General features: G+C 45.6%; 1 protein-coding gene across 1 annotated transcript; it reads right to left on the reverse strand.

The window, feature by feature from the left end:
* LOC308145906 (uncharacterized protein) lies at positions 1–26,414 on the reverse strand (the record flags this gene model as incomplete). The annotated part of the gene is made up of 20 exons (XM_080517497.1): positions 1–86; positions 5,014–5,071; positions 5,526–5,599; positions 9,664–9,721; positions 12,616–12,699; positions 13,168–13,208; positions 13,427–13,504; positions 16,210–16,297; positions 16,418–16,605; positions 17,405–17,508; positions 21,051–21,108; positions 21,594–21,729; positions 22,477–22,550; positions 22,764–25,238; positions 25,461–25,582; positions 25,676–25,712; positions 25,801–25,889; positions 25,993–26,073; positions 26,193–26,246; positions 26,341–26,414. 20 exons carry the CDS (start codon positions 26,412–26,414, stop codon positions 1–3), a joined length of 4,059 nt encoding a protein of 1,352 aa, XP_080373623.1.
* Between the last annotated feature and the right edge of the window lie 435 nt (positions 26,415–26,849).

Here is a 26,849-nt window from a genome sequence, read left to right on the forward strand (position 1 = left end):
TCACGTGGCGTAGTCCTCCACCTTCTGGAGGCTGTAGGTAGAAACTGAATCCAGCAGCCAACTGCGGGTCACGACTGTGGAGAGACCTGTGGAGGAGGAGGACAGGAGAGAGGGATGAGAGAATGAAGAGAGGGATGAGAGAATGAAGAGAGACCTGTGGAGGAGGAGGACAGGAGAGAGGGATGAGAGAATGAAGAGAGGGATGAGAGAATAAAGAGAGACCTGTGGAGGAGGAGGGCAGGAGAGAGGGATGAGAGAATGAAGAGAGGGATGAGAGAATGAAGAGAGACCTGTGGAGGAGGAGGGCAGGAGAGAGGGATGAGTGAATGAAGAGAGACCTGTGGAGGAGGAGGGCAGGAGAGAGGGATGAGAGAATGAAGAGAGAGCTGTGGAGGAGGAAGGCAGGAGAGAGGGATGAGAGAATGAAGAGAGCAGGAGACGTTTGGAGTGGTTTCCTGCTTCGCTGTGACAAAGTGAACCAGGTGAACCAGATCCTGATTCACAATCTGCTGTGTCTGTGTGAGCTGGACTGGCTCCGCCCACACACGCCCATCTATGGGAAGAGGAGGAAGTACTTCCTCTCGTGGTGCCATGTGCCAGAGCAGAGCTGCCTGATTGTGGGAGGAGTCAAAGGGGAGGAGCCTACCTTGATTGTGATTGGCTAAACCCCTGATGACACTATATAGGGTTTGATTTCTGATTGGCTGGTTGGAGCAACACACTTTTTAAAACCTGGAACAACCAGGGAGAGAGAGGACACACTTTCTACACTTCTGGGCGTCGTTCCTGGTATGGAGACGATTAGTACTGCTGGAGAACCTTTAGGAAGTCAATTGTACAGAATGTGACCCTTTAAGGTTTAATTGTTTTTATTAATTTTCTATCTATATCAATGCCAGGGAAAAGTGACGATGCCACACCTCTTTCACGTTTATGGCAGCTCTGCACAGCAACGGTTTTCAGTGTCTGCAGAACCTTCGTTGTGTTTTGGGCGTCGGTGTAGGTGGCAATGGCTGAAAATGTCTCCCCGAGCAGAGCTCTTTGAAAACACTGGCAGCTCTGTTGTCATGTGAACGGACAAAATAAAAGGAGACTTTCTGGAAACAATGTAATTGTTACTGTTTATGGGATGTTGTTCTCTGCCTGCAATTGTGTGGTTTCATTAGACCAGGGGTCGGCAACCTTTAATGCTCAAAGAGCCATTTGGTCCCAGTTCCCACTGAACACAACACCCAGAGAGCTGCACACATTTTATTTTGACAGTCCCCCAGGCAGACCATGTCAGGAAGAGACGACACACAAAACCTTCTTCACTGCTGGTTGACAACTTACAACTAATAAACTCAACTACATGAACTAAGCAACAAAAACACAACACAACACAATTATTACCAACACTACAAACCAAACATAACCCCCAATAATAACATTTAAAACAGACAAACAGAAACTCCCATAATGCATTGCAGCTCTCAGCTCCTTTATCGCTACACATTATTAAAATGGAAGATAAATGTGGGAGATCTGGATTGTTAGAACCATGAGTGAGTGGTGTGTCTTTAATGTCCTGTAGTTGTTGTGTAATTCACTAGAATGTTCCGTCACTCTTAACAAGTCTGTAATGAACCTCCTGCAACTGTCGGCTTTTACTGTGAAAGGTACAGGAAGCTCCCAGCTTCAGACACCAGTTGAGCCGCCGTCATGACCTGCAGCCGCAATTCTACGTTCTTCATCCATTGTTGCGTAATGACGTTACATCGCTGCGTCGTTCAAGACCCTACATTTTACCACTCTTAGTAGGGACTGCGCTCTGGGTGGCCTTGCCTCCTTACGTCCCTCCAGGATGAACTGCAGTGGGACGGAGGCTCCAGGAGCCGCAGTGGAGGGACCAAAGGGTCGGAGCCGCGGGGTGCCGACCCCTGGACCAGACAAACCAACGACAGCACCCACTAGTGGCCTTGCATGCCAACTGCATCTTTTTTTCAACGTTTCTGCTGTCGCTGTTTAAACAGACATTTTCAGAATGTCTTTCCTTTGTCTCGGTTGTCTTTCCTTACATAGTTGTCAAAGAAAGACAATAAAGTTTTAGCTCCATGGCAACATTAAATTAGTTTGATGGTTTTTTTCAGATTAGATGACGTGAGAATGAAGTAAGATTATTTCTGGAGACGCAGAATGCAAATGGACAGACGGAACAAGCAACTTGGACAAAAGGTTTGTTTTATATGTCGATTTAATCAAAGGAGATATGCAAAATCCAAAAGCGGCCCCACAAAGCACCGAGCAAGACGGTTATATAGGATTTATACCAGAGATTTGTACATTTCACTGTATTGTGCAGCAGAATGTTTCATTAAAATTGACTTTATGTGGACAATTTCCAGCAGTAATTGTGTGATCTTGCAAAATGATAGACAACTTCATCACGTACACTGTGGCCACAACACAAAACGTGTACATTTAAAGGTTATTGTATCAATATGAAACTGGAGTGTCTGTGGCTCCTGAAGTCAAATTTCATTCCCTATTTATTTTATAGAAATATTGTATACGTCTTTACATTGGTTCAGTTATGTGCTTTTAAATAAGGATGTTTCTTCCATAATACATTATTTGGTGTTTGGTTTGTTCAGTATCAACTGGTCCTACAATGTATCACGTCACAATGTAGTATTTACTAGAACACAATGTAGTATTTACTAGAACACAATGTAGTATTTACTAGAACACAATGTAGTATTTACTAGAACACAATGTAGTATTTACTAGAACACAATATAGTATTTACTAGAACACAATGTAGTATTTACTAGTACACATTGCATTATGCACTATTTAAGGTGTATTTTTTCCAAAATGGAGGCTAAACCTCTGTTTGTTTCTATAAACAGAGGTTGGTCGGTAGAGGAAACACTGAACACGTCAGTTTTCCTGGAGAACAGGAGGAAGCAGTTTTGTCAGCGGTGCACAAGACGAGTATAAAGAGGGGACTGGAGGGTGGAGGTGGAGGGTGCAGGTGGAGGTGGAGGGTGCAGGTGGAGGGTGCAGGGTGGAGGGTGCAGGGTGGAGGTGGAAGGTGCAGGTGGAGGGTGAAGGTGGAGGGTGGAGGTGGAGGGTGCAGGTGGAAGGTGCAGGGTGGAGGTGGAAGGTGCAGGTGGAGGGTGGAGGTGGAAGGTGCAGGTGGAGGGTGGAGGGTGGAGGTGGAGGGTGGAGGTGGAGGGTGGAGGGTGCAGGTGGAGGGTGCAGGTGGAGGGTGGAGGGTGCAGGGTGGAGGTGGAGGGTGGAGGTGGAGGGTGCAGGTGGAGGTGGAAGGTGCAGGTGGAGGGGGAGGGTGGAGGTGGAGGGTGGAGGTGGAGGTGGAAGGTGCAGGTGGAGGTGGAAGGTGCAGGTGGAGGGTGAAGGTGGAGGGTGGAGGTGGAGGGTGCAGGGTGGAGGTGGAAGGTGCAGGTGGAGGGTGGAGGGTGCAGGTGGAAGGTGCAGGTGGAGGGTGAAGGTGGAGGGTGGAGGTGGAGGGTGGAGGTGGAAGGTGCAGGTGGAGGGTGGAGGGTGCAGGGTGGAGGGTGAAGGTGGAGGGTGGAGGTGGAGGGTGCAGGGTGGAGGTGGAAGGTGCAGGTGGAGGGTGGAGGTGGAGGGTGCAGGTGGAGGGTGCAGGTGGAGGGTGCAGGTGGAGGGTGCAGGTGGAGGGTGCAGGTGGAGGGTGCAGGATGGAGGTGGAGGGTGCAGGGTGGAGGTGGAAGGTGCAGGTGGAGGGGGAAGGTGCAGGTGGAGGGGGAAGGTGCAGGTGGAGGGTGGAGGTGGAGGGTGCAGGGTGGAGGTGGAGGGTGCAGGGTGGAGGCTGTGCTCCATTACCTGGGCTACGAGGGCCAGAGGAGGCGACAGAGGAAGCGCTGCAGTAAACATGCAGCAGTGTGAACGAGGCTGCAGGAGGGAGCAGCAGCCACTTGCTCCCTCTGAGTTTCAGACTGTCGGCTCTTCCTGGCTCCTCCAGCCAGCCTCTCTTCACCACCCAACTTGTTCTGACATTCCCCCCGCTGCAGCCTGACATTTCCTCTCTGCCATTTCTCCGCCGCCAAACTAGCTTCACACTTGCTTTGCGGGCAAGTCGCTCCCGGCGCTCTTGTAGGGAACCTGTCTTACTTTGGCTGGCAGCAGCTGACATTTTGCCGCGCCGGCGCCAGCGTGAGTGGAGTGAGCCAGTCCAGGAAGGAATGGACGGGGAAGGTGCTCCAGCCTCCTGAATATTACCCATCAAGCATTTTTTACTGGTTTTACGCTTAACTGGATGGAATCAGGTGAACCAATTAAGATTTAACTATTTAACTAGTGAGCTTTTAAACAAAAACTTTGCTTTAAAATAAAAAAGCCTTCTCTTAATCCTCTTGTATGCGTTTCTTGTTAAACCCAATAATAGTTACGATTTTAACAGTTTTTCTTCTCTTTAACATATCTTTTACATTTTTCTGTAGCATTTTAAGATTGTTTGAATGTAAAATGCAATGTAAATAAAACTATTATTGTTATTAATACAGAAGTGTTGTTACATGTTGCAATGGTCTGAATGTTATGCAACAACGTTTTCAAGTGAAAAGACATGGATTTTCCATTTTCTGAGAGCATGTCTGTCTCCACGGCAACGGCGGGAACAAAGAAAACAATGCAGTTAGCAGGTCAGGCCACTAGTGGGTGCTGTTGGTTGTTTTTGTAATTAAACCACGTGTGTAGAGAACAATATATAGAAACATTAACAGGAGAACACAGACATTCTAGTGGACAGACGACCAAGTTAGATTGTTATTACGGTGACTGTCAAAATAAAACTACCAAGTCCCAGGAGAATCAGGTCATGATACTCCGGAGGAAACACTGTTGATACTGTCAATCTACTGAGCATGTGCAGAAGAAGGTGTGTGTGTGAGTCAGACACAGACGGGGATTAAACGAGAACAACTGATTTTGTAGTCAAAGTCACTGTGACGGAAGGAAAAAGAATGAAATATTGTTTTGAGGACTCACGTGTTCTGGAAGCCAACGACTCTGATCGGTGCTGAACAATGACCAGCTGATGGGATTTCTGTGGAAACAATGAAGAAAAACAAGAGAGGCTGGTTCAGCATCACAAAACAAAACAGCCACGAGGTGTGATGCAATCTGGGAACAAGACGTTCCACCATGTCGCCGAACGACACTCATCCAGGCCGAGACGCTTTTTAAAGTGCTGCGGCTGTTTTTACTGAAGCTGCGTCTATCAGTTATGTTGGAGTTTGGTGGTTTTTCCAATGGTAATTAACGTCACCTTTGCAGAACAACATACCATTACTGTGCCATTTTGAAAAAAATAATGAAAAAATGAAATCAAAACGAGGAGACAAACCGCAGGCGCTTGTGCACTTCAGTGACAGCCGCCTCGTCACTGCAGGTAACAATTACCTGCTGTTGTTTTGCTTTTTAACTTGAACTTGTCAAGTGTTTGGAGACATTCAGTGTATGGAAAGAAGAGATTTTAACCTTGATATTCTTCTACATACCTGTTTACCACTGAAGAGGAGAGGGTCTTTAACCACATCTGCTCCACACAGCTCCACCATCCACTCCAACTCACCTGGGACACACACACACACACACACACACACACACACACACACAACTGTTACTGTTGGAAAATAAATAATACATAGTCGCGCCTAAAATGTTCTCCTTTCTGCTTTCATCCCGTCAACCCCGAGGAGATGGAGCGCAGACTTATTACTGCCTCAGACCTGCTTTGATCGCAGGGACAGAAAACAGGTCAATACTCTGGTCTCCACTCAAAGCAGCCTGTGTGTATCTCTCAACACACATTTACCTCGAGTGAGGGAAAAGAAGGTGTTTATACTCCGGCACATCACTGGAAAAGAAAAAGTGAAATCAACAAGCTTTACCTGTTTGATATCTTTAATAATCTCGGATGCCTGGAAAACATCAGTGCACTTGTTGAAGATAACCTTTTCATGTATCATATCCAGGAGCTAAATAATGAATGAAATCCGGCTGAAGCAAACAGACTCCAGCTTGGGGTCTTTAAAAGACGAGCGGCGCTGCAGCCAGCAGATGTCGAGCCATTAGAAAAGCTCCATCGATCTGGCAGCGAGCTGCAGGAGCACTTTGAGAGCCCCGGGAAGGGGGAAAACCAAGGAGTGCTGGGCTGGGGCTTTTTCAAGAAATGTGCCCCCCGAGACCTCCACCCATGATCTATCCGTCCACTCAACCGCCACGGGAGGGTGAAGCAGAGTATTTCATGTCGGGTGCAGCTGAAACGGCTTCCGACCTTGAGCTCAGAGGTCTTCAGAGTTTAAAGACGAGGAACAAACTGGGACGGTACATAAACCTCCTAATGGAGCTGAATGGCCTCCAACTTTACTTCAGTGGTGTAGTTTTACAGCACGCACACGCACGCGCACACGCACACACGCGAACTGAACCAATAACAAGACAGTGGCACGTAAGATGAGTATTTAGTGAAAATCCATCATAACTGAGGCATCATTTAACTCAATCTCATCCTGACCCGCCCGACTACGCCTCTCATTGGCTCGTCAGCCACCAAACACAGGCCTCAACCAATCAGAACGGCGAACGCAAGGAGGACTCTCCAATTGACCTTTGGCGAAGCCCCGCCCCCAAAACGAACCGTCTGAACTCGGACGGACATTCTCAGCTCCGTAGAGCACGAGTGCTGCTTTCCTTGTGTTCTGGGCTATTGAAGCTATTAAAGAAGGAAACATGGTGAAGCGACGTCTCCATAGAGAGAGACAGCAGGTATTAGAAGTGGGTGGACTGGAAGCTAAGTGCAGACTAGTTACACCACCCAAATCAAGCAAGAGTAAACCAACAGGAGCTGTTGTGTCCTCGCAAAAAGAAGAACTGCAGATTCATTTTGTCCCCGACTGAAGAATCACTTTCAATTTTCTTTTGGATCTAATTTCCGTGCGGCTAACCGAATCCATAGCAACCACTGTGCAATGTGTCAACAACAAAAAAACACACACACACACACAAAAAAAACATCTCGCACGACTCCCAGCCCGTACTGAGCGCCCACGCCGGAGCCGCTCGTCATTGTTGTGCAGTGGTGAGACGACAGGGGTTAAAACCAGCGCAGGTTTCCAGTCATTCACAAGGCCACTTCTGCCGGCCCTCTTTTTATCGTCACTTTTTTTTCCCCTCCCCATCGCCTTCAAAGTGAAGCCGGTGCCTATCGGAGGCCTGCAGGACGGAGACTTCAATGTGACTGAACCAGGAGGACCCGGGGAAAGAAAAGGCCTGGTGGAGAATAAAGGACCAGTGTGACGGCGACAATCCCAGGAAGAAAAAAAAAACCACACCGGATTCTCAGGTTTGTTGTTGAAAGTGAAATGCAAAAGGAAGATTTTTCTTTTTTTAAAAAGCAAAAGGTTTTGGTTTGCAGTAATCATACACATCAGCTGTGTGGATTCAGACGTCCTGCGGTGATGCGGCTCTGCCATTTCCCAATAAACCCGAGAGCGAAAAAAAAATCTAATCTAAGTAACGAGTGTTTGATTTGTGGCAGTCACAGCTGTTGTTTGATATATTGTAGTGTGTTCACGATGTTTTAATTCACCAGTTAAACCCCAGAAATGCCCAAAGGCCTTGTTTTTCAATGCATCTCGATGCGTGCAAGCTCACTGTGAAGCCTGTGAAAACAAAGTGCACAACAGAGACGCACATGAGGTCCGAGCTTAAAAAAAACACTGCTGAATAAAAACAAACAAACAAAAAAAAATTTTTCAAAGTCAAGTGTGGGTTGAATTGGGGGGATTTAAAGAGAGACGCAGGATTTAATCCTACAACTCTGAAGTTTTCATTATGTAGTGTATTGAAGTCAGTGTTTTTTTGGTTAAATAGCTGAAAATAAAGACCGAATTTAAAGGCACTATGTTGTGAATACATTTTAAAGGTTTGAGGGCAAACTGTTCGATGTCTTCATCGGGATAAATAAAGATTTTTTTCACATCAAATTCTCTTTTTCTCCTGTCAAATGCTCCATTGTGGAGTCGAGGCTTTCCACGTCTGCTGAACACAATAGAAACACAACAGACTCTGATGTGTCAAAGACGTGTTGTAGAATGGGTCTTTAACAGGAGTGGTGGTGGACGAGGAGCCTCTGGACGAGGACACGGTGCAGGTTGTAGGACTGGACCATCTCATTCCACACCACGTCTGACCAGACGGACTTTATCTACTTTCGTTTAGGAAAACCACTTTCCCTCAAACTGTGAGGCTAAGAACAGAGGAGGGAAGTTCTAATGTGAGCAGCGGTGGCAGTGAGGGCTCGTGTCGCGGTTCGTCGTCTTGTTTCATTACAAAAACAACTCACAGCACCCATTAGGAGCCTGGTGCGCTAGAACAACAATGCTTTAAGAATCTGGGCCTTTTTTTTAGTGGAAACTGACATTTCAATAGACTGACGTGAACGTTTTCTAAAACATTCCTGCAAAAATTATGTTTTTAATTGAAACAGATAGCTAGATAGACATAGAGACATAGATAGATAGATCAAGAGATAGACATAGAGAGACATAGAGAGACATAGAGATAGAGCTATAGACAGACAAAGACATAGATAGATAGAGACATAGATCAATGGACATAGAGATAGAGAAATAGCTGGAGATAGCCACTGATATGGACAGAGAGATAGAGATAGATAGATAGAGATAGATAGATGGATAGATAGATGGAGAGATATAGATAGATGAGAGATAGATGGATAGAGCTAGATGGAGAGATAGATGGAGAGATATAGATGGATAGAGATAGTTGGAGAGATAGAGATAGATGGATAGAGCTAGATGGATAGAGATAGATGATAGAGATAGATGGATAGATGGATAGAGATAGATAGATAGAGATAGATGGATAGAGATAGATGGATAGAGATAGATGGATAGAGAGATAGATGGATAGATGGATAGAGATAGATGGATAGAGAGATAGATGGATAGATGGATAGAGATAGATGGATAGAGAGATAGATGGATAGATGGATAGAGATAGATGGATAGAGATAGATGGATAGAGCTAGATGGATAGAGATAGATGATAGAGATAGATGGATAGATGGATAGAGATAGATAGATAGAGATAGATGGATAGAGATAGATGGATAGAGATAGATGGATAGAGAGATAGATGGATAGATGGATAGAGATAGATGGATAGAGAGATAGATGGATAGATGGATAGAGATAGATGGATAGAGAGATAGATGGATAGATGGATAGAGATAGATGGATAGAGAGATAGATGGATAGAGATAGATGGATAGAGAGATAGATGGATAGATGGATAGAGATAGATGGATAGAGATAGATGGATAGAGATAGATGGATAGATGGATAGAGATAGATGGATAGATGGATAGAGATAGATAGATGGATAGCGATAGATAGATGGATAGATAGATAGAGATAGATAGATGGATAGCGATAGATAGATGGATAGATAGATAGAAGGAGAGATATATTGTGATTGTCACACTGACACGACAGAAACCCAGAGACAAGAGAAGTCTGTTCTTAATAATTCCCGCTCTGCTTTCAATGTTCTGCTTCAGTCCGTCGCTCCCAAACAGAAACACACTTCCTCAGGCAGTTCCCTGGTTACCTGTCGTCATGTCAGTGAAAGAGCCCTGGAAGCAGATCTCGTATCCCCTCATGAGCAGCTGGAGGCAAAAAGAAAAGAGAAGCGGAGTTAGAATAGCAGGACGTTGATTCAGCGGATTTCAGCCTCAGACTGTGTGATCCCCACTACAGCCCAGTGTTGGTGAACTCTTCCCCTGTGTGGAGGCTCTAGTGTCTGAATCACTGCTCCCAGCACACCGCTGGAACCTTCTGCACGTACCCCTCCTTTAAATATAAACCTGGAGACCTTGCTCACGCTGCTCTTCCTGTAACAGTGTCAGAGCGTGGAGGGGTAATGTCCCGCTTAGAGAAACGACCTGCCGCCACCAGGGACACAGCGTTTTATTGCACTGGGGGGGTCGTGGCCCTTCTCGACACGTCCCTCCCCAGAGCCTGGCTGAGCTGCTGGTACGGAGACGCTGCAGAGACCACCGTCTGAGCAGCTGGAGACGGAAGAGACGCTCATTCCTCACGCCTCCCTGCAACGTGGGTAATCACCATTAGCCGGAGGAGCTCGGCGGGATGACAAACCGGTTCTGTTGCAGATTTTTAATTTAGACAACACCTAATGTCCTTCAGGACGTATTAGTGGCGTGATAACATACACCAGGCGTTCCTTTTCACTCATTTCCTGAGCATCAATATTCCTCCGTCTCCTCCGTCCGTCACGCCGGTTGCAGGTGACGCAGGGCGAACGTGAAGGATCGGCCCGCCGCCGCCGCCGCCGCGCTGGGGCATCTTAAATAAGCCTGAAATTACTCCCTAATTCAATTAGCGGAGGTTCTTCAAAAGGCGGCGGTGCGGCCGACATGACATCCAGCCATTTCTAATTTTCCCCCTCAGTGGAAACAGAGCCGGGCCTGCCGGCCTCACGCCGAGGGGGAAATTACAATTAGCTTCTCACAACGGAGCCGCGGAGAAACGGGCGCTGTGGGGAGTGTGTTAGCGGTGTTAGCTCCCTCCCACAGAGGGAGGGTCTCTGGTTCAAGTCCGGCTGCAACACACGAAGCAGTGTGGAAGATTTCATTATTTTACTAAATAGATCCATTGAAATATCTTTTAGAACAATAGATACTACAAGGCAGAGCGTAAACATTTGCCGTCGTTTCTCCTGCTCGGCTGGGTTCTTCTGTAAGACATGTCAGAGTTCTTGTGTCAATATCAGAACGCACACGGAGGAGCAGGTTGTTAATCAGCTGGGAGGAACTGAAGTGGAAAATAATGTCACTCAGACTGATGGAGGCCTTTATGAGGGTGAATGAAACAGAGAAGCAGCTTCGATACGATCAGATTAAAAGGTGCTTTTTCACTCTACACTGCATGAACAGCGACGCTTTTTTTTTTTTTTACTGGTAAATTATTCTTCAAAAGCAAATCGCTTAAGATCTAAAGGTTGTAACGCTGCACATTTCACCCCCTCGTCATATCTACATGTTAATAAAAGTACTTTTAAACAGATATTTTAACAGTTTACAGAATCTGGTTTTCAGGTGTTTCTGAAGTCATTTGAAATATTTAGAGGAATTATTTTGTTTTTTTTTAATCATGTGATTTCTTCATTCTTCTATAACTACAACAGAGCACCGACACTTAAGTTGACTTGTGTCAATAAATATAATCTCATGATTAAAAAGAAGGATTTTTATGATCAACTGTTGTTCTGCATCACTTTCTTTTTCTTTCCCAGCTTTTCTAAATTTGGGGATCAGAACTACATTTTTTCCATTCCCGCCCCCCCCCACCGTGAAACAACAATTTTATGAGGTAACAATTTCTAGATACAAACAAGAATGGCCAATAACGTGGTCATTATTAGTGTAGAAAAATCCAACATCACTGCACTTCAGGGTAATGAGCAGCGATACTAACCTGTGTAGGAGGAACTACCCAGGCTGTCAGTCGGATGCGTAAACTTGTTCGAACATTAACAGGCTGACATGTTGTTTTTGAAGACTTATTCCTGGATAAAACGTTGAAAACTGAAAATTGTAAAGCTATTTTCCATTAAAACTGAACAGTTCTGTATGAAGCGAGAAAACCTGACATCTTTCAGACGTTCAACTTGGAACAAAGCTGGAAACAAATGCTTGATATTAATACATTAGGACAAGATTCCTGACGCACATTTCGAAAACAAAGTAAAGCCGGTGCCTGCTGTTCCTCCAACCAAGCGACTTCAGAAATCTCCAGTTTGGAACCTGATAAACTGTGACTCTCATCTCCTGACGGGTTCGACTGAACACAGGCGCTTCCCACCGACTCGGAGATGACGACCGCTGTGACGCGCAAATCAAAGATAAATGGAAAGAACTGAGTGGGTTTAGTAATAATGACACTCCTGTGTGTGTGTGAACTAAAGCAATGAGGAAGGGAGGAGAGGACGACTGAAACTGCAGGTGTCATTTAGCATTTTACCTCCACGGGAGTCTGAAAGTCATTATTTGGTCGTAACACCGGGGGTTACACTGATTATTACCTCGTCGTTTGCTGCATTTCTATTGATCGCCGAGTCGCCAGGCCGGAGCTGCAGTCAATGTGAAATGCAGTGACGAGGCCACGGTGCTACATTTTTGACAGTTTGAAGCAAGTAATCTGCAGTTTAAGAGACAAAAGGTGAATTGACTTTTCCTTATATGCTGCTTTTAAAGCAACTCGTCTACTCACAGTCACACGATCACTTAATTCTTTATGCTCATCCAAATCCTTGGAAAGTGAACATTTCAACCCTGGAGTAAGCCTGAATGTTCAAAGACTGTAAAGCCAGTGTGGATGAATATCCTCATGTATAATAAAAGTCTGTTGACAGGCTTTCAAATGACACCGTGTTTTAAAGATTGACTTTAGTGGAACCAACTTGTGATGTTCCGACTTCGGGGACACAGAAATCACACAGCGGATAAAGGAGACGACCCTGTTTATGTTGAGAGGAACTCACGTCACGGCCCTCGGTGGCCCGGGCCCTCCGGGGCCCCCGGTGGTTCGCTCCGTTCACCACGTCCCCTCTCACCTCGAACACACCCTGTTGACAGACCAAGCACAATCACATCCTCTCGTTATCTCCAATGAGGAAGGCCCTAAATCTCCCCTGCAGATCGTCTCTGAGAGGACTGCCGGCCGCAGACACACCCGCTGAAATAAGGATCAGGGTGAAGTCTTTATCGTCCACTCGCCATTCTTTCAATTTCACTGAGTTCATCTCCTAATTGCACCGAGTCCATTTCAGCGACGACCCATGCGGAGTAGAAATGATTAAAAACTGGCCGGCGTGACGGAGGCGAGGCTAAACAAAGCCTGGCTCAGGATCACGCCGCCATATCAGAGGACCAGATGTAGAGATCGCTCCGGCAAACGGGCGACAAATAATTTATGAGGTATTACAGCAAACCGCGAGGAGAGATTCATCATGCGGCCTTAATTCAGCACCGAGACGAACGCAGATGTAACTGGAAAGCACCGGCTGACAAATCCAGGGAGCGGGCGAGCGTACCTCATCTAAGAGTTTCTTTTGTTTGAAGCACTCAGAGATCCCTGCGGAGAGGAGAGAAGAAGTTGTGAGCTCACCGTCAGACCCACAAACACGATTCCAGTGGCTAATGCATTATGTAACACTCCTCTTTATTCCAGCCGCCGCCACCACAACAAAGACGCTTTGTATTTTGGAGTAATTGTCCTGAAGTCATCAGTGAAGTGGCTCGACGGTGGATTTTGAAAAGAAAAACAACACAAAAACTAAAAGTCATACTCACAGCGGATGCTCACCACCCACTTCCTGCCTGCAATGCCAAGGAAGTATTTGAGCGTGCGCTCGCATACCAGTTGTTCATCTGGCAACAGGAAGAGAGAGAGAGAGAAAAATGTGTGAAAAGATGCGCAGGAGCACACGTGTCGCAATTCTGGAAAACTTTTCAGCGTTAAAAAAGAATCAATGAACGAGGTGCAAACGAGGAGGAAAATATCACAAGATGGAAGATTTTGTGTTTCGGGAATAATTTCATAATGAGTGAAAATACATTTTTAGTCAAGTAACTGATATGCGCCTGCAGTTGTAGATGTGTGTCAGCCCTGATTGGCTGAAAAACTACTGTATATAATATATATATGTGTGACAATATTAGTTTGCTTCTGTCTTCTTTAATTTCCTTCGTTTCATTGTGATCAGGGTTACAAAACTCTGGGAAATGTTCAAAGTTGGAAAGTTTCCATTAGAATGAATCAGAATAAAACCAAGAATTTATTAAAGTCATGCAAGGACAGTTGATTGTCTGCAGTCACATATCTGCAGGTGGAGTGTTTTGATGATGTTATATGGTCTTAAGAAATTGAAGTGAAACAAATATTTAACATACAAATATCACAGACTCATACTATAGATGTGGGCTGATAAGTTATATGACATTTTTGTTGATTTCTGGCTGGGTTGGGTCGAGTGATGAATAATATTTTACATGTTTATGTTGTTCAATGAAAGAATTTATTATTCAATAAAAAAAAATTACACACTCGATATTATAAATGATATAAATACAAATATGTTTGATGGATGTCTACTCAAAACAATCCGTTAGTGCTTGACTATGACACCTTCCCATTAAATGACCCAAAATTCCCAATTAATTCCCATGGAAAGTTTCCAAAATACCCAGGCTGAAGTTTACTTGAAGGTTTTGGGTGATTTTCCACCTTTATGCAACCTTAACTGTATTAGACTGTATTAGACTGTATTAAAATGTATTAAACTGTATTAAACTGTATTAAACTGTATTAGACTGAGAGGGGAAACAGAGGCTTCCTTCACTGCAGGTCTCACTGCTTCATTTGGGCTTTTTTTGTGTGGAAGATGAGATTTAGTTGTGTGTAACCTCATCTGATGAAATGCGACTTGATAATTGAGGTCGCTTGGAAAACCATGATAGGCATCTGATTTACAATCACATATCGTCAAATGATTAATTGAGGGCATATTTTTCCCACTTTTACCAACAGCAGAGGCGTCAAACACTTCTAATTCCAAACCACAGGGCAAATAGTAAACATTTCTGAGAAAACATTCCGTTTTTTAAGCAAACTTCTTGAGAGTAGAGGACACGACACTGAGACCCACGCTCAGATATGAGTGATGCTGCCATGAAGGATAAACTACTTCATTACTGTCAAATCAAACTGGCCTCAAGCCATGCGGTCAGGGGGAGCTTTTAAAAACAACATTTTGACATTTGACTGTTTTTGCACCAGGAATTATCGTTAAAGTTGACTTTATGTTGAGATTGTAGTCATGTTCCGTAGTAATTGTTCGTTTTTCGCAACAACGGAAAAAAAAAAAATCACAATTTTCATCAGGAATGCTCAGTGATATCAAATGTAAGCAGTGGTTCTGGCACCATTCCAGCAGTCTGACCCACTGGAGATCAATGTTTAGTTCACACTGTAGGGACAGGTTTGGTGAACTGGTGAAAGCAGAACTGGGAGACGTGACATGATGAACACCGACGAGCCCCGTGTGACACTGCAGACGACCCCCGTCGCTTTAGTGTGAGGAACAACTAAAGCCCCATGTATGTCCATGGCGGCCACCCACTCCTCCTACAAACTGCTTCTTTTCATTACGTTATCGTTTGTGCTAATGACATTTTAATTACTTCTGTGAATCCTGTTGGTGGAGGAATTACAGAGAACTTCATTGTGTTTCACGCCACGGGCCAATATGAGCAGAGCAGACCGCTCAGCTGAGGGCGACACAGGGCGGAGTTTGGGGGAACTTTTCACGATGAAGCTACGGTTGAAATACAGAAAGACTCATGGTGATTTATTCTACACCGGCAGTCTTGACAAAGCAAAGGGAAACAACCAAGTCTACGCTTAAAGGTTGAAGGAAATAAGAGTGTTTTTCTCTGATGACTGAAAACGGTACACTGGCCGGCAGTTCAGGATTACAATTAGTTTATGAGGCAACAGTTGGGTTTTATCTCTCATAAAATCCATGATTTCACACCATTTGCGTCCACTGGTCCCAACGAGAGACCTCCTGCTCCGCTCCGACCTTCAGCCATAGAGATCAAGCGGCGCCAAGCTCCCACGTTTGCGTTGCCCAGGAAACCGCTGCCATTAGAGGACTCCTCAAACGGGGATGGCTAATACGGCGCCTTGCAGACAGTGAGCTTTTGAAATTAAAAATAATCTATCAGAGACGGTAATTAGCAACGAGCGGCTGAATGGAGGAGCCGGAGAGTGCGTGAGGGTGAATGAGAGACGGGGAGCTTATCTCCAAGGAGCGCTTTAAAAAGAGGCTCAAAACAAGCTGTAACTGCATGGAGCAGGAGGGTGGTGGTGGTGGGGGGGGGGGGGGGGGGGTACTCCTGGAAATGCCAATGTTCTTGCTTAGGGAAAAGAAAAGGTTTGAGACACGACCGAGGAGCAGCTGAAGTAAAAAACAACACAAAGTCTGTTTAATTGCTCTGCTGTGTGTGTGCGTGTGTGCGTGTGTGTGTGCGTGTGTGTGCGTGCGTGTGTGACAGTGTGTGTGTGTCCTGACCTGTCCTCATAACGACATGAGTGACTTCTGCTGTCAGCCGTGAAACCAGGCGGGCACCAACCGTCTTGGCAAACTTTTTCACCAGAACCTGTGAACAGCGACACGTGACTGGGGGTTGGTGGGTCGGGGGGGTTGGTGGGTCGGGGGGGGGGGGGGGGGGGGGGGGGGGTGGAGGCTGAGTGAGGCGGCGCACGGCGAGAAGAGGCACCTGCTCTCCGGGGCCCAGGCCAGACGACACCAGCACCAGCTTGGCTCTGGGCCCCCCGCTGGGAGGGCTGTCGTTCTCCTTGTCGTCCTGCCCGTCGCCGGGCGAAGCGCGGCTCTCCTGCACCTTGGCCGGGCTGCAGTCCGGCGTCTTGGGGACTCCGGTGGCTCTCACACTCCCCCCGGGGTGAGCTGCCCACCAAGAGGTACAAGTTTAACACTTTATAAAGACATCAAGAGAAACTGCACTTTTCTTCTTTTCCCCCCCTGAACACCATGAGAGCAGGTGGGGGTGTTATCATGTGCTCTCATACTTTTGACGTGACAAACAACCTGCACTGCCTTTATGAGGACGACCAGCACCTCGGACACAGGCGGCGTGAGGGAGGAACAAGCGGGACGTCAGAATGTGTCACTGGTTAAAGAAGGACGCCTACAAATGATCAAACAGCTTCTCAGTCCCTTGTCGTCTTAAACTTTGAGGCAGAAGCTTGAAAATCTCTCCGAATTTAACCCACGAAACCATGAATTGATTATTAAACTAAAGTGCGTTGTCGGCCTTTCACATGACATTCCAGTGACGCTCAAGCCTCACACTTGGTTTCATCAGTTGTATTTTTCTCGGTGCGTCTAGATTCACCCGACTGAGCCTGACCAACCCTCTTATAGTCACGTTTTTCAGTCTGCAAACATCATTCAACGAGTGATTGAAAATATCCCCTTCAAGGTCAAAATGTGGCTTTTCAAGCTGAGGTCACGTCTTACAATGAACCGGCAACATGAGAAACAAAGGGAAATAGACAATCTGACCCACAAACAAACATTTTCAAGACTGAATATCTTATAAATGATATACAAATGATCTAATATGCTTCTAGAGGACATTCATTCATTCACACAGACTCATGGTGACAGCTGCCATGTCAGACTCTCAACTGAGACACTTGGTTCTCCGGTCCTACGTCTGTTCTCCGACACAAACAAGCCGTACCTCGCTCTGTAGTGTCGTCGGGCTTTGGCGGCGTCGGCCCGGCAACCTTCCCGACACCTGAAGGTCCAGGATGAACGTCTGCTTCTGCCTCACCAACATCGTTTCTGCAACAGAGACGTGTGTGTGTGTGTGATCTGTTGTACAAGCAGCTCCATGAATCAAAAGAAGAAGAATGTGTCCATGACCTTGTGTCAGATCAGATAAAAGGATGATTCAGACTAATGTGGTGAAAACTGACAGTATTGATCTGTGTTTTATGTCCACGGCGGCAGAAACACCAGTTTGTGATGTTTGATTTCGTGGCATCGTTTCACGCTGCATTGAAACAAAGCAGGTAAACACAGATCCTGAACTGGCTTCAATTTTTAATAGATCTGATGTTTAGAACTTATAACAAGTAGTAATAACTGAATTATCTTCATTTTATCCTTCCTTACCAAAGAGTAGCGTTTCTTTTTAAGCAACAAATGAGTCAGAAAAACTGTTTTTCACCTATTTGTGGCATAAAAAGAAAAACAAATATTCTTATGTAATCAAAACAGAAATAGAATTTCTATTTTTCTTGGAAAATGTCCGCAGAGAAAGTTTGATTTCTTGTCGAGATACGGATTTACATCTCCACCGATTCAACCACAGTTTCTTCACGCTGCTTAAAAAATGTAAATGGTATAATTCTATGGAAACCTTTTAAATCGGAGCCAACATTAAAAAAAAACAACAAAATGACACGACATGGAGGAAAGCAGGGGGTTTTAATAACTGCTCAGCTTTAGGATGCAGCACATAAAGTATTAAGAAGTGACACACTGCTGTTGTGTTGCTCCAGCAGCAAACATCTGGAATGGATTCATTACTTCTCCTTTTTCCCTTTTCAGTTTCGTCTTCAGCAAATGAAACACATTGAGATTACTGAATGTGCCATTCAGGACTGTTTTCACGGTTTTGTCACAATTGTATTAAACTAATATAGATTCAATAACAGAAGTAAATGTCTCTTAGACAAATAAATGATGCTGGTTAATTCGATGACACAAGTCAATTATTTATATGGTTCTGTGCATTAAAATTACCAGACATTTTGTATTTTAAAACATGTAAAATACGATATTAGGTTCAGAATTAATCGCTTCCTGTTTGTATCCAACAGAAGGCAAACATAATTTAAGAGGATTGTTTATTTTTGAGTGGCATTAAGTGAAAACTAATCTACAGTGTGTTTCTGTTAAGCCTCAATCTTCACCGTTAATGTTCAAAAAGGCTTTAATATACAAAATAATTAAGGATTACAGTTCAGACTGATGAGAAAAAGGAACTATCATTAATTACCATGCTATGTTCTTGAGATCTTTCTTTATATTTTGTTGTGGTACATGAAGATTATTCCACTCAACCTATTGCCTTTCTTGGGTCAGTGAAATGAACAGTATTTATTGGGGTTTCTATTTGTGTTGAAATATGAAAATCAACACACGAGAGGGACAGCTGAGGCTGAGCAGTTTAGAGACGAAGCCGAGGAGAAAAAGGGGGATTTTATTGGAAAAAGGATGAAGAGATTGAAATAGACGACGCAGCCAGAGGATCTTGCATTAGTTCTGAACATTTTCAGTCATTATCGTTTGATTGTCTTCAGGATTATAAACCCTTCAGCTCCACTCAAGTATATTAACTGCTGTAGTTTGTGTTGACAGTTTATCCATGAAAGACAAGCCTCTTTAACTGAATGAGTAAAGTTCTAGTAGTTCTCTGTGGGGTGTTTTGCCTCGAGCCTGCAGTAACACTGGCAGCGTGCCGGCCTTTAAATTACCTGTCCCAAAGTGGGAGCAGCTCACTGAAGACTTTCTTCACCAGCTTCACAATGGCACTGCTGAAATGTGCCTTTTTTTTTCAATTTAAAACTCTCCAGACTAAGCCCCTCGGAGTTCAGCTCCGCCGCCCGCTCTCTCCGGAGGGCAGCACTTAGAACCCTGCGAGGCGCGAGGCTGGGGGGTTAGTCAGGCGGGGGAGATGAATTACTGTGGCAAACGCCACTTTCCCTCTAAGTGCTCCAAATGACATACAAGATGCAGTCGGTAATGACTTTTTTTATTCTCCGCAGCATAAGCAGATTCTGGGTTCATTAGCGAGATTATCCGCCCGTCCTCTGGAGATGCATCACCCTTTGACAACGAGCTCGGCAAGACGTACACACGCCCCCCCCCCCCCCCCCCCCCCACCCTCCACCCCCCCACTGTTACAGACTGAAAGAGACCAATTACATGCCCCTTGCTCCAGTTATTGTGTTGCTTAATAAGGCTGTGTTGTAATGTAGCGCCATTTCAAATGTATTTGCAGCACACAGCGCTCTGAGGGTCCAGTCCGACGCCGCTCCGTCACTCGTGTTGTGGAGGTTTGATCACATGACCCGAGGGCAGCCATCGGTTAAATGGTCTCCTTCAACTGGTTATTGCCATTAGCGAACCATCGGTCCGGACGGGAGTTGATACGATTTTTACAATTCGGTTCTTTTGCAGGGAACAAGGTGGTTTTCTGATGCTGCCTGTCCAGTAGGGGGCGCACTGACTCCTCCTTTCACCTCACGCTCCAGTCAAGCCACAGTGGAGGGGAAAGCCACAGCGCTTTAACCCACCCGAGTGCTAAGTGATCTAGTTTGTATATTAAAACAACTCAACAAGTTCCCCGTGATGTTCCTCGATATGTTAGCTGGTCTTATGCTTTTATCGCCATCGTAGTCATGTTGATGCCGCAGCGCAGCACTAAAAAAGGTATTCGGCCAATATTTCTATGTGGATTTTTTCTTTTAATCGTCTGATATCGGAATCTGCATCAACCCCAAAACCTCCAGACCAGTTGGGCCCAAGGTTAGAATCATAAATGAAAACTAATGAAATGAAGAAAAGTAGAAACGAAAAAACTGTTTTGTTGACTGAAATAAGAATAAAAACGAAACCTTATTCCAAAAGAAAATAACTGAAACTTTAAAAGAGTCCTTATAAAACTAACTAAAAGTGTAAAGGAGTTTGTGTGTTGCTCTTCGTCCGTCCAGCTAAACCCAGGTTATTTCCCACATGATTAATAATTGACTCATGAACAAGTTAGATTTGTGAGTTGCAGACGGAGAAAACTCATTTGTTGAACACGACAAAACCCCCTTATCATCAACGTGATGGAAACATTGAGCTGCTTCCAGGTTAAAGACTCAATAAACCGACATTAAACCGACGACCTCCATAAAGGAAGGCGAATGAAAAGAGGAAGGCTCTATGTGATGAGGAGGATGACTGATGTCATGAGAGGGTTTTTTTCTCCCTTTACAGGAATGCAAACAGCTCAAACTGGTCTGACTCCTGAGGGTCCTCCAGTCCTCCGATACCATCAGCTCCTCTAATCACTTCCTGGACTTCCTGTCAGCGGCGAGCGAAGGTCGTTGGTGGTTTCAGGCTGCGATGCTATTCAGGATTCAACACAAGCTTTGGCTTGTGTTGATGATGATTTCACTCTATCGTTTTCCTCTTTTGATGTACGGTGTGTTACTCGCCATCGGAGCCATTCGGGTGAATTTGACTCGTAACACAAAGATGATGAAACAAAACATTTGCCTCTTCGATGATAAAATCACGGTAAAGACTGATCAAATTTAAAAAGGTACCTGTCGGAGACTCGGCCTGCGTCCTGGCTGCACTGAGGAAATCTCTGCGGTTCTGGGTCTGTGAACAAAGTGTCAAGAGTTTAAAGCAGACTTCAATGTGTGCATCTACAAAAATGCACGTATTTCTCAAGATTTCATAAAGCTGAACTCTGGAAAACTTCTTTGAAAAGGTGGGCGAAGGGAAGCGAGAGTTCGGGAGCTGACATTTCATTAAATGTGAACACTGAGCAAACCTTCATGTGCGCCACCACTCATGTCTTGTCCGTAAATCATCTGCTGGTTATCTTCACTTTGTCCATTAAATGTCAGAATGCAGTGAGAAAAGCATCCATCACGACTCCCTACAGTCCCGAGGTGACGTCCTCACTGAGCTTGTTTTTCCAAAAAACAACACGCCGGGCTTTAAATCAGAGGCGGCTAATAAAACCTGCACATATTCGCATGCGGGTGACGAGAAGCTGGGACGCTTTTAAACAAGACTCTCGGAATTTAGTAGACTTGTGATTGTGGCTGTGAATGAGCCACGCATTGTATTTTCTCCACCTGCAGGGTCGTGGCGCCGCCGGCTTCCTGGCGGGACGTCTCTGGAAGGGCTGCCCTCCTTCTCCTGGAGCACCTCCGACACCAACGCCATCAGCTTCTCCAGACGCACCAGCTCGTTCTGCATCTCAATCTTTTGCTGAAAAGACGAGAAGTAAAGAAGCAAAGTATATCAGCTTCCGAATTATCAATGAGTTGTTGAGCTGCGTCGACAATTAACAGCTTCCTGTCGGAGAGGAGGGATTCACACACACACACAGACTAGAACACAGACTTTGCTTCCAGAGAGCAAACACTAGGGAGACGTGAGAAGATGATGGTGGGATGTTTCTGTGAGGGAACTGAAAAGAAGAGCAAAGCCAGGTGGTTTATCACTGCGTGCTTGTCTTCACTCCTCTCCATGCAGCCATTGTTTTAATCCCACCGCTTCAGACTTGATGGTATAATAGCACTGATGATGTGAACAGCACGATAACACCTGAGCAGAGTGTACTCCCCAGCCCTTTATAACCCCCCCAGGTGTGAAACCTGAACTCCCCAGTCAAATCCATTCGGCTGATAAAAGCGGATGCGCGGGAAAGATGGATGAGGCAGAAAACAAGAATCATCTTCTCGGCGGCATTTCCTCGAACGTAAATGAAATGCAATTTAGAAAGCTGCTGAGGGGGACATTTTTCACTGAGCTGGGTAGTCCGTCATCCAGACGCTGACAGTTGGCGTTTGGGGGAAATGTGGTGGCTGCCCTCTACAGGACGTAGGACGACGGTGCACCTGCTGGAGAACCACATTTCCAAGCCTCAATTTGACTTGGATCAAACACTATAGCGAGTTTGTACGTCAATATCTGAAAACAACCATCCACCAATCAGAATAAGACTTTATGTACCTGTGTGACCAGGACCTCACTGGAGAACTGCGACGGCTCCGTGGAGACCTCGACATTATTTGCAGGAACTTCGCCTGCAGAGAGAAAATGATCTGTGAAAAGTGCGGACTGTTCAGATCAGCCACAAAACAAGAGATATATTGCACCACACTTCGTTTCCAGGCTGAGGTCGATTGTCAATCTCAGAATGTACGAAGACATCGTCAGGCAAAAACACCTGAACCCTGAAATGACCCCCGCCGGTGTGCAGGCACTCCGCACGAAGCCAGAACACAGAGTCAACTTACCGTCGTCTGGGGTGCCGAACAAATCCACAGAACCCTGACTGGGACCGATGCAGTCGGGGCTGGGGCATCTTGAGGGAAGGTTCAGCAGCTCTCCTCCCTCCGCTGCATCACATGCTCCGTCACTATCTGGTCCTTCCACTGGATCCTGACAAGCTGCTATTCCAAATATCTGAGCCAAAGTTGGTAGGTCCTCCCTGGACCCGCTGGTGTCAGACCCTGAAGACGACTCCAAGGTCTGAACTCGTCTCCTCCTCTTCTTACTGGTCAGGATGGAGGAAGGGCTGCTGATCTCACCACTGGCTTCATGGACATTTGTGACATCTGGAGGAACCAGGCCGTCGGGGGTCAAAGAGGCCTCTGTGTTCAACATGAGTTCAGCCACGTCGGCTGACTGTTGAGCAGAAGAGATGTCGTCTCTCTTCCGTTTCACTTTTCCGCCACCCTTTACTTCGCGGCCCAGCCGGCTCTCTGCCACCTGGGAACACTTGGAGGTTTGGTTCACGTCTTCGTGTTCGGCGACGGTGAAGTGAAGTCCTGAACTGACGACTTGCGGGACGACAGAGACATGCGGGCTGTCCAGATCACTGTCTGCCACTTGATTTGGAGGAAGGACGCTACTTAGACTGTTCCCGCAGTCGGCAGACGGACTTTCCGGATGGGAACAGCTTCGATCAGCGATCAAGGCATCGACTGCCATCACCTGATCTGCTTCTTTGGAAACAGTCTTTTTCATTTGCATGAGTGAGATAGAAGGAGTGATCAAATCACTACATGTTGACATTTCAGGTTCTCTTGGAAACTCCTGATTGGATTCAAGTTGTCTTGCGAATTCTTGAGGGTTCTCTTCCGTTTCCTTATCTTTGTCTGAGTAACAACTCTTTTTCACATCTGCACCGCCGAGGTGGAACGATCTCCTTTTGGTGGCTTTAAAGCTCTTCAGAAGTTGCTCGGTGTCCACCTCACACTCGTTCTGCTCCTCTTCATCGTCAGGGGTCTTGCTCTGGGACTGGTCACACTGGTGACTTGGAAGCGTTGGCTTCACCACGTCGGCATCGTTGGTGCTCGTAGAGTCTGGGACCAGGGACACGCTGCGAGCCGGACTAACTTCAGAAGGAGGATCAGCATTGGACACGGCTCCAACACAACTGGGGTTGGCTTCAGCTGGTTTGGAGAGGTTTTCAATGCCTGCTATGTCTTCATAATAGACACAGCCATTTCTCTTGGTTGGCCCCATCTTGTTCCCATTCCGGAGTTGCGTCGTATCACCCAGTGCTTCCCTTTGAACGTCTTCGTGTTGTTTTGAAACTCTGCTGTTTTCTCCAGACACGTTCCCCCTCAGGCTCGTCTTCTGCCGCCGTCCCCGGACCTCCTCGGCAAAGAGCTGAAGTCTTCTACTCTTCCTGGTGCTCGTCATTACAGAAGCTTCCTGTCCCTCACTGCTGGAGTAACTCTCGATTTGCAGTTGAGGTTCTTGGGCTCTCGCTCTGGGCTTCGGGCTGCTTTCTCCCGCCTGGACATCAACTAGAACCAGAGGCACTCTGCCAGGCTTGCTCCTGTCCCACCTTGAGAGTTTCCCCATCCGTTTGCCGGGCTTCTTTTGCTCGGGAGCTTCAGACTGTGCACAAGTTTGCTCCATTAAATCGCTGTCCACCTGCTGCAGAGCGCTACGAGTCCTTTTCCTCGTCTTTGCACCAGACACAGAATCCAATTCGTCTTTCTTTGCGTCACTTCCAGGCTTGTTGGACTCCTCTGCACATGCATCATTTCTCTCTCCAGCCACTTTAAAAAAGCCACTGCTGGCATCATTTGTCGCTTCTGCCACTTCCTGCTGCTCCCGTCTGGTGGAATCAGCAGAACACAGGCCGTTTTCATTCATTATTATTGAAGAACTTCCCGCCGGTGTTTCTGCGTTGATTGATGTTTCAGCGAAGCTGTTGGGCGGAGCGGGAAGCATCCTGCTGGACCTTCGCTTGTAGACGGCGCCAAACACCTGTTCCTCCAGAGCCTTAGCCTGATCTCCTCTCTTGACAGTCACTTCATTAATGTGTTGCTTAATGTCGATGGTTGAGGTGGAGGAACAGCCGTCGGAGTCGTCTCCGTGTCCTTCTGCTTCCTCCACCTCAAGAGTCCCATCAGTTGGAACCTTCATGAGCCATTCAGCGACTTTTTCTAAGCTTTTCTTCTTCCTCTGCTGAAGAATCTTCGACTTCTTTTTCTTGGAGGACTTTCTTGGGGAATCATGCTCGGTCTCATCTGGAATTGACGACAGACTCGGGAATTCCACAAAACCAACTTTGTGTTTCGACGTCGCCTCTTTCATGTCGCACTGCACTGCTTCCAGATCCTCTGCAGGGCTGGACATTCTCCTGTCAGACGTTGGTGGAGCGTCGCCCAGGCCGCTATCCAGGCCTTCATTTTCCGTCATTAAAGCAGGCGAGTGCTCAAATCCCATCAGTCTTGCAAATCCACTCTGGGCTATAACGGACAGTGAAGGGACAACAAATAAGAACACATTTAAAAATGAATCAAAACAACATGAATAATGAGTTGTACTTCCAATAAATCATTATTGTAGCAGTCCTCTGGGAAGTTTTAGTACCAAAACCCTTTGTTTGTTTAATAAGTGAATAGAGATCATTTGCATATAAAAGCTCCTGACTTAAGGTAAAGGGATGAGTCACGAGTTTAAGGCTTTACCTGCTATTGTAGAGGAGTGGGACAGTGGAAGAACATCCATGTTGGGAAGTTTCTCGTTGTCAAGGTCGGTGTCGCGTGTGTCTCCAGAAGATCGATCGAGACCAGGCTCAGCTTGTTTGCCACTGCGTACAAACAAACAAACACAGAATGCCTTAAGTTTGAAAGAATAGACAGTCATTGCAAAAAAAAAAAGTTCCATTTCAATGAGTCTTTACTTTGTGTCTTTCAATGGCCGAGACAGTCCCGTAAAGTCTGAAAAGTGGAATAAATGTATTGTTATCAGACGATATAAAGCAAATCCATTCCAAACGTGCGTTTGAGTCCGTCTGTAAGCTCTTACAGTTTGTGCCAGTGTCGCGCTCATATGCTTGTATCATATCTTGCAGTCCTGCCACAAGTCTCTGAAATCCAGGACTCTCCTGCAAGCTCCTGTTAACAAACATTACAATACAATGATGCACGTATCAAAAAATAACAAGCAATTACACGCTGTGGACAAAGAGACACTGTCGTCTTATTGAGTCACTCAAACCTTCTGGTTATTTTGGCTTTACACACTGGACAGCAGGCACGGTTTTGTTTGGAGTTATCCAAAAGCTTCATCATACAGAATCTGGAAAGACAAGTATTGCATCTATAATTTCAAACAGGAGATCCAACAGTATTGTGTAATCAACAATGAAGAAAGTATAATGGATTGTTACAATAGAATAGAGCTGATCGGACCCTTACTTGCAAAACTGGTGGTCACAGTTAGTGGATACTGGTGCAGTCATTAATTCCAAACTATAAACAAAAGGACACATAAACATAACCACATACAGTATATTGATAAAATTAGATAGAAATAGATGACAACTCGGTGAACAATGACACTCACCATATGGGGCACTGCAGAGTCTCCCAAAGAAGTGAAATCCCTTTTTTGACCTCTGGAATCTTTGGGGCTGCCATTGTGCTCTCTGGGAACAAGTGAATCAGAAACTGTCCATTTCATATAAAATAATCATTATATCGTTGCTTTATTTAGAGAAATATATATCATTTTTAGACTAGATTACAAAAGTGTGTATTGAGACACAATAGTTTTTGACTGCCACACTTCTTCATACACTTCTAACCAACACATTTATCAATATTTCTCACAACCACTTCACTGTGCTGTATGGAGACAATAGGGAGAATAAAGCTGGAGGAACACAACACTGATAAGGAATGAAAGTGGCTTTGTTCTTGTTGCACAACTACTTAATTACTGATTAACCACATGAGTCCTGGAAGCATTCTCTTTGTGGACTGACTGATGTGACACACAATCTTACTTTCCCTATTATTAAAACAGTGACTGTTGAATACATGAACCATATGCTACTACTTTAATCTTTTACT

This window comes from Blennius ocellaris (assembly GCF_963422515.1).
Source record: "Blennius ocellaris genome assembly, chromosome: 21".
NCBI lineage: Eukaryota > Metazoa > Chordata > Actinopteri > Blenniiformes > Blenniidae > Blennius > Blennius ocellaris.